The following is an 8,550-nucleotide window of genomic DNA, read 5'->3' on the forward strand; positions in this document are numbered from 1 at the left end:
GGCCACTGCCTGAAATGCCCCCCTCGAGGAGGCAGCCTCCCCTCTTCGGGAAAAGCGGCCCGGCTTCCCCGGGTCCACTGGGCTGGGGGTGTTGGAAGCCTGCCCCTCCTGGCCGACGCTGACTTAATCTCTCTTCTCTGCAGATTTTCCGCCGTGCGGACAAAAACGGTGAGTCTTCCCGCACCCCCAAGGCTATCCCCGAGTGAGGACCTGGCTCTTTCTGGTTGGGGGTGCAGGACACTGCCCTGCGCCTGTTTCCCCATCCTACGAGGGGACCCCCGTGGTTCCTACTGAGCAGGGGAGCTGTGCGGCTTCAGCAGGCAGGTGTGGGTGGTGCGGTGAGTTATGCGCTGTCAGCGCTTCATGCGCTTCCACCACCTGCAGCTGAGCTGGGCCAGAGCCGCCCTGGGGGGCGCTCAGGAAGCCCCCAGCCTCACCTCGGCCCCGGCATTCTTCCTCCTCAGGCGTCCGTGCTGTCGCCCCTGTTCTGTCAGCTCCCTGGTGGCCCAGAGAGGTTCTGTGTCTTACCCGGGGTCACCCAGCTGCAAGAAGGCAGTCCAGGCTCTGCTGTGGCCTCTGGAGCTCCCTCCACCACTACCCGCCCCCCCGCAAAAAGACTTCCCACACAGAGTGAGAATGGTGTTGGGTCCATTAATTCAGCACACCTGCTGCAGATTGCTCCACCCCGGCCTTTCTGGAAGGCAGGGGCCCCCCGAGGCTCAGGGTGGCCACCGGGAGCAATCGTCTACATACTGGAATCGTCGTTCTCGGGTCAAAGCAGCTCTCCGTGGTCTTGAACCAGGACACAGTCCCGCTTCAGGCCTCGGTTTTGCCATCTCTAAAGTGGGGTGATAACACTTAACCTGTCTACATTCCAGGGTTGTTGGGAAATGAAGGGAGAAGACATGGCTGGTGAGCTTTGTAAGAGAGGAGGCGGCAGAGTTCAGTGTTAATTCCTTGAGAAAATACTGATTTGATTGAGTCTCCAGGCCCCTGCCAAGGGAGAAGTGGGCACAGCTGACCCGGCACCTGCCCCCAGGTCCCAGGCCCTCAGCCCCCTCCCTGCTGACCCCGGGAGTCACTGTCTAGCTGACCCCGCCTGGTGCTGAGGGGAGAACACAAGACTTGGGCTGGCCACCAGTGCCCAGGGGTTCTCCATCTCTCGCACCGCCCCCAATTCTCAGGTGTGACGGGGGCCCCTCCCAGGCCTCTGGAAGGCAGCAGCAGCATCAGGAGCAGTTCCATACGGAGCATCGAGGAAGGGGAGGGACACGGTGGGGGGACTTCAGCAGCAGCTGAGACATCATCGTGACGGTGCAGCCTGAGTGGCGTTAGAGACTAGAGAAGTGGGTCCAGGGGTTTGATCCCCTTGCAGGCCTCTCGGAACCTTCTAGCATGTGGCCGGCCAGGGGCCACGTGGTTGTTGCCATGTGCTGGCCATGCCCCTCAGCCTGTGGTGAGGTGTCACATTGAGGGATTTGGGCTTGTCCCTGTCGTGGCCTGGCACACAGTAGGCCCTCGGTGCCCGGCTGCTGCCTCACAGGTGGTGACCGGGTGTGACTCCTGGCAGTGCGGTGTGTGCCTGCCCAGGGGCAGCCGTCTGGGTGTGGCTGCACGTGTGTCTCTCCATTTGTGCTTCAGAACCTATGTGTGTGGGTCTCTGTGACCATTGCTGTTCGTGCCGGGTGTGTGTGGAGTTGTGTGTGTGTGGGGGGTTGTGTGTGTGTGTCTTTCTGGATGCTCAGCTCTGCGGGAACCTTTGGAGTGTGTGGGTGGCAGGCGCCCTCGTCTCCCTTCAGGCAAGATGGGTTTCGTCCTCATTGCTCGCCCCCCGCCCCCTGATGCCATCAGAGACTGTTTCCACCCTCCAAGCTCAGCTTCAGGGACCCTCGACTTTGCTCCTGTGGCCCCCACAGAGGCCCTGAGCCCCCTCCTCTCCCTGGGACCTTCGTCTTCCCGGCCACCACCAGTGGCCGTTGGGGGGGTTCACGTGGGATGTGGTGCCAGTCCCCGGGGGGCACCCCCCTTTTGCCACGGGGACTGCCTGGGCTCAGCTCCCTCCCAGCTCTGACCTCAGGCCAGTCCCCAGACTCTCAGGGCCTCAGCGTCTCCATCCGTGGGTGGGGGTGGTCATGCTGGTACCCATCTTGGGGTGGGGCTGTCAGGGGGATGGAGTAGAGCTTGGGTCTTGGCATGCTGTAAGGGGTCTATGAGCCCTCATGCCGGCTGATGAATGTCAAGCCCTTGAAAACGGGCTGTGATTTGTCAACAAGTGTTGGGTTCCCACCCTGGACTTCACGGGGCATCAACATCTGGTGGAGACTGCTGGCGGCTGTGGAGCATCCGTTACACACCAGGACATTAATAGACGTCCTCATTGGACGTTCCCTCAGGTCCTAGAGGCAGAAGGAATGTCATCCCCGTTTTTTACATGTGACATAATCGAGGCTGGGGAGGAGATGCAAAAGATCACAGAGTCTGGGCTAGGGGGCTGGGCAGGAAGTTCTGATTGAATGCAGCCCAGTTTGCAGACACCGTGTGGGCAGGGGAATGGGGGAGGGGCGAGTGTGGGTGTAGACAGGTGCATACGGCAGGTGTGCAGACACACTCCTAGCACAGGTAGATTCCGCTCTGCCCCTGGCGTCCACAGCAGCAAGATGCCTGCAGGGATGGCAGGATGGCCCCAAATGAGGGCCTGGGCCATGGGTTGCAGTGGAATCAGTCTCTGGAATCACAGGAGCAGGGGCTCAGCTCGGGCTGGCCTGTCCTGGCAGCTCCCAGGTCAGAGGTGTCTCCGTGGGGGTGAGGGTGGAGACCGGGTGTGGCCCCCAAGGGGAGGCAGAAAGAGGAGGGCCTGCCTGGCAGCCTAGGGTCTGGGGCCCAGAAGGGTGGTGTGGCGGCCGGCAGATGAGTGAGTGCCAGTGCGTCTCCCTCCAGGGGCCGGGGCGCTGGCAGACTCCTGGCATTTGAAAGGTCACTGGGACAGAGGCTGAGCTCATGCTCATTAGTGTGGACACCTTCAGACAGCCCGTTCGGGGGTCCTGGAGGTGCAGACCCGCTGGCTCCTCTAATTGCACAGAGGCCCCAGGCAGATGCTGCCCCCCTCGTTAGCTGATCTGGGTTCATTAGGGCTGTGCTGGGACGTTCAAGGTAAATGTCAGCCCAGGAGGCTGGCGGGCCCCTCTCTGCCCGTTCTGAGTGCAGACTGGTTGGAGGTGCTGGTGGTGCCCTACCCGTGGCAGACATGAGTAGTCGTTCAGAGCACACTTCCACTGAGTCCAGGCTTGGCCACAGCTTCTCCGTGTGACCCTGTGGCTGGGGGTCCCGACAGAAGACCCTGCTGCGGGTTGGGTTGGGAGTGTGGACTCAGGAGCCTGGTGGCCTGAGTTTGAGCTCCCACTGAGGGACCTGGGTCCCATAACTGGTCTGGCCTGTCTGCTCTGTAAATGGGGGGGGGGGGTGGGGCAGTGAGGGTGGGGTGCGGAGGATGGGGTCTGCCAGGGGTGTATGAGGACCAGATGCATGAACACACAGAGCCCGTGTGTCTGCCCTGGTTTTGCCCCTGGCTGCTGGATCATCATCAGTCTTGCTAAAGGAAACTTGGAAAGCATCCTCTTTCACAGGAGACAGAGCCATAGCTTAGCGTTTATGTATTTCACAGTTGTTACCCTGCACTTCTCTGGTTGGTTTTTGGGTCTTCATGTGTTATTGGAGAGGGAGAGGGTGTTTGTTTTGTCTTCAGGGGGACTCTGGATTTTGAGTGTTAGAAATTCATTCTCCCATTTGTGACATTAAAACCCGAGCCAGGATGTTGGAGGCATGTGGCATGTTGCCCCAGCCCCTCCATATGCAAGCCTGCACGCACTCTCTCATATCCCCCGTCTCAGCATGGGCGGAGGGGAGCCGCGGCAAGATGTGATGAGCTCAGTGTCTCCTGTTGCCCTACTTTGAGCCCCTGCAGAGCTGCTGGCAGCAGAGTAGAAGCTCCGGAGCCTTTAAAATGTACAGTGGGGACGTCCTTGGTGGCCCAGTGGTTACGATTCAGTTCTCCCACTGCAGGTGGCACAGGTTTGATCCTTGGTCAGGGAACTAAGACGTTGCATACTGATTGGCACAGCCAAAAATAATAAACTAAGATATAGAACGCAGAGGTAAAATGCATTTAAAAAAAGTGTGAGTGACTTCCGCCCTGGGCCTGAGCAGGTCTGCCGTGTCTGGTTGGGCGTGTTGTGCACTTTGCAAGGGCACACTGGGCTGCATCTCCACCACCCTGCCCACCAGGAAGGGCATTTCTTCCTAATCCATAAAAAATGCCACGTGGGCTCTCAAGGGCTTTGAGTGCGGACTAGTTGGAAGTAATGAAGGGGGTCTACGGAGAGGGGCTGGGGCCGGAAGGGTCTTGGGCTCGCCCTTCTCCCTGACCTCCACTGCTGCCCACAGACATGGTTCCTTTAGGGAGGAGCAGGACCGGTCTAAGGTCATTGAGGAGGGGGTCATGGCTTCAGGGGTGGGATTGGGAGATGAGTGTGTTGAGCTGGAGAGCCCAGGTGGAAGGAGCTGGAGTTCTGCTGGGAGCCCCTCTCTCAGGGGTCCGGCTGCCCCCAGCCCATGAAAGCTTCCCCAGCAGATGCTGCTACCGAGGGTGATGCAGTGGAGGCTGCTGAAGGTGTGAGATGGGGAGGGACGTGTTGGGATAGGTGTGTCTGCTGTGGGGGCCCCTCGTCCAGAGCCCCGCCCGGGCCTGCCACCACCTCCCCTTGGGCTCTGGCATCTTCAGGGCTGCATCCACGGCCTGGTGAGGACTCCGTGCCACTGCTGGCAGTGGGTCACATCGCACCCTGCAAAGGCAGAGGAGAGAGGTCGTTGCCTCCCCAGGCGGGACCTGGGTGCTGGGGTCGAGATGATTTAAGTGTGCAGAGGTTCTCTGGGCTTTTGGAAGCAAGTGAGAGTGCTCCTCAGACCGCCCAGGTTTAAACCTGCCTCTTACAGATATGGGATCCCTAACCTCTGGGATCTAATGATGATGTTTGATAAAATGATAAAAATAAAGGGCAATGTGCTTGAACCATCCTGAAACCACCCCCTCCCCATGGTCTGTGGAAAAATTGTCTTCCATGGAACCAACCCCTGGTGCTAAAAAGGCTGGGGACCGCTGGAGGCAACAGGTACAGGGTTATCTACCTCCGGGTGGGCAGGTGACTCAGAGCGACGGTTGCCTGACAGGTGCTCTCTGCCTGCCTGTTGGCTGCGGGGCTTGAGGAGCCCCAGTATTTGCTGGCGAGGCGAGTCCCTGTACATGGGTGTTGCTCTGTTGGGTGGGGAGTTAGCTGGGTGAGCAGTTGGTCTCTGTGAAATGGTGGCTACTGTGGGTTCATGCCATGGGCAGGGGTGCCCCGTGCGGGAGTGTGGCTGCTGGCTGGGGAGTTGGCAGGGGCGGGCAGGGATTGCCTGGCTGTGGCTCCTCTGTTGATTTGGGGATGTCCCGTTGCTTCGACACCAGCTGCCCTCCCTTTCTCTCCCTCACAGACGACGGGAAGTTGTCCTTGGAGGAGTTCCAGCTCTTCTTTGCAGATGGCGTCCTCAACGAGAGGGAACTGGAGGATCTCTTCCACACCATCGACTCTGACAACACCAAGTGAGCTCAGTCCCGGCGGCTGGAACTGGGAGGTGGCATCCCCCAGTCTCCAGTGTCCACTCCCCTGCACCGCTAATCCAGAGTCCCATCTCTTTGGCCCCTACTGGCCAGGGTGGTCTGGGGAGTGGACAGATTGAGATTGTGTTGGCAAGTGTTTGTCTTTTCTGAACGCAATGTGGCAAAGCAGGAAAAGAGCCTAGGTTTGCAGAATATATGTGCGTGCATGCTGAGTTGCTTCAGTTGTGTGACCCCACGGACTGCAGCCCACCAGCCCCCTCTGTCCATGGAATTCTACAAGTAAGAATACTGGAGTGGGTTGCCTTGCCCTCCTCCAGGGGATTTCCTGACCCAGGGATCAAAGTCACGTCTCTTACATCTCCTGCACTGGCAGGCAGGTTCTTTACCACTGTCCCACCTGGGAAGCAGAATATACACGGGATGACAAAGCTCAACTCAGTTCTGACCCCAGCACCTCATGCCTGTTCTCAGTCCCAACACGAGCTTTGCTCTTCCTAACTGGGGCCCACCTTAAACCAGACTGGTTCTTACTCAGACCTTAACCTTTCTTCTCACTCTCTACATTTTCTCCAACCCAGCCAGAACCCTAACCTGCAGTTCAATCAACCCCAAACTCCTCCAACCCCAACCAATCCTTATATCCAGCACAAAATGCTCACTCTACTCACAGGGACCAATCCTTCCCACCTTGAACTCCAGCCCCGCCCTTTCCAAGTGGTCCCCAGGCAGGCTGAGGCCCCGGCCCCTTCTCCACCCCATTCAGGTGATGAGGACCCGAGTTCCTGGGGCTGCTGAGGGGCAGGTTTGATAGGCTGAGGTACCCTGGGCCAGGCTAGAGGTGGTGTGGAGGAGGAGCTGTCCCCAGGCCTGTTTTCAGGGGGCCCAGCTTGAAGGGGGCCTGGGGCCACGGTCGGGCAGCTGGCTCAGGAAAGGCCACTTGAAAGGGACTGCTTTCTGCTGCAGACCCCAGGGGAGGGCTTTGTGTCTGGGGCCAGATGGAGGTTCTGAGCGGGTCCGGCAGCACCCCCGGGAGCTTGAAAGGGCTTTGCAGGTGCCCACAGATTATTCGGCCTCATTCGGGCAGCTGGAGCGGGGCGGAGGAGGCACTGGTGTGAGTGCGGGCGGGGCGGACTTCCCATCAGCAAGAAGTCCGAGCTCTAAAGACCTTTGGGTGTTTTGTCTCCAACACTCCCTAGAGTGTGAGCTGTACACGGTCCCTCCTGGGGACGCTAGACAGGTTTGCTACCCCACACCGTCCGCGCGGCTCAGGAAGGTTGGCGCAGTGCTACTTTGAGCACCGTGAAGCAGGCCTCCTCTCTGCAGGCTCTTTGAGAACTTGTCCCACGTGGGCCTCCACAACAGAATTTGCAGAGCCCCTGAGCTGGGAGCCTCTCCCCAGAGCCATCGCGATGAGGCTGGCTTGCTTTTGAGGCCAGCCCCTCCTCTCCCGGTGAGGGAGCCGGCGGGAAGGGAGGTTGTCGGAACGGAACGTGCACAGAGCTGGGTCCCCGGGCGCCCGCCCCCAGCTCCTGTTCACAGCGTCTGGGTTCTGAGGCTGCTGCCTCACCTGCCCGGCGTGGGTGGCCCGTGCTCAGCCTCCGAGGAGAGACCGAGAGCCTTCTGGCTGTAGGAACAGGAACACGGGACCCCAGGGCTCGAGTGAGAACAAGGTGGGGCACACCCTCTGACAGAGCAGGGCCTGGGGCTGAGGTCACCAGACAGCTCTGGTGACAGCTGTCAAAGCCCCTGGTTCAGCCCCCTCTGCTCCGGATGTAGTGGCCAGTCTCGGGGGGTAGAACGGGGTGGGTGGTGTGGTGACAAGGTCAGACAGACCCAGATCCTCTGGAGGGGGTGGCGGCCTTCACTGGCTGCTCCCTCATCTGTGAAGTGGGGGTCACCTAGGCTACAAGGTAGGGGGGTATTGACCACCGCTGGGGGCTGTGCTCACCCCAGAGGGGGAAGGGTGGGGGGTGGAAGGAAGGCGGGGACAGGCCTGTCTCTGAGCCCCCCCTCTCTCTCTGCATGCAGCCATGTGGACACCAAGGAGCTTTGTGGTAGGTGCCACTGTGCGGGGACCCAGACTTGGGTGCGTAGTGATTCTCTTGGGGGAGGACCCAGGGGAGGGGTGCGATGCTCCTACGACCTTTGACCTCTGCTTCCCACCCCCCACCAGACTACTTTGTGGACCACATGGGGGACTATGAGGACGTCCTGGCTTCCCTGGAAACCTTGAACCACTCCGTGCTGAAGGCCATGGGCTACACCAAGAAGGTCAGTGGGTGTGGGTGGGCCTGGGGGTCAAGGGCCTGAGCGCCGGTTTGGGTCTGAGAGCATCCTGGCCCAGGGGTGCCTGGCTCTGTGATGACAGGTGTTGGGTAAAGCCAGCTCCGAAGCAGGCGTTGCTGGGGCATCTCAAGGGCGCGCGGTGAACTGGAGTGAGGGGAGGGGCTTGGGGAAGGGTTTGTCCAGCAGCGTCTGGTTTGGAGCGCAAGGCCATTTCCTGGAATCAGGCTCAGTCCTGGGACTCAGTCCTAGAGAGGGAGTGGACACCAGGTCCAAGGACAGGTGTCAGTCGTGCCAGTCTCACGGCCTCTGCAGCAGGATTACAGATGGGGAGGGAAGAGGGTGGACGTGAGCCCCTGATCTTGACCAGGTGCCCCAGCGTGTCTGGGGCAAGTGCGCCGTGTTCAAGTCGGGAGACGGGAGCTGGGCGGTGGAACCACCAGGAGTGTTGGCCAAGTGCAGGACTCCCCACATGTCCTGGAGAGAGAGAGCCCCAGCGTGGCTTCAGGCATAGGCTGGTTACTTTGTTGGCATCCGTGCTCTGGCAGAGGGCAGAAGGTGGGAGATGGGGCAGGTCGTGGGCCGGGCGGCGGCGTGGCTCAGCTGGCCACCGG

General features: G+C 60.1%; 1 protein-coding gene across 1 annotated transcript in view; it reads left to right on the forward strand.

The window, feature by feature from the left end:
• The window catches only part of NECAB2 (N-terminal EF-hand calcium binding protein 2), a 44,087-nt gene that overhangs the window by 4,131 nt on the left and 31,406 nt on the right, over positions 1-8,550 (forward strand). The window contains exons 2-5 of the mRNA XM_010850861.1: positions 144-168; positions 5,527-5,635; positions 7,682-7,707; positions 7,827-7,924. Of these exons, the coding sequence (XP_010849163.1) occupies positions 144-168; positions 5,527-5,635; positions 7,682-7,707; positions 7,827-7,924 (258 nt within the window). The remainder of the gene's footprint in view (positions 1-143; positions 169-5,526; positions 5,636-7,681; positions 7,708-7,826; positions 7,925-8,550) is intronic.

The sequence above is a fragment of the Bison bison genome, unplaced genomic scaffold (genome assembly GCF_000754665.1).
Source record: "Bison bison bison isolate TAMUID 2011002044 unplaced genomic scaffold, Bison_UMD1.0 scf7180017864295, whole genome shotgun sequence".
NCBI classification, from domain to species: Eukaryota; Metazoa; Chordata; class Mammalia; order Artiodactyla; family Bovidae; genus Bison; species Bison bison.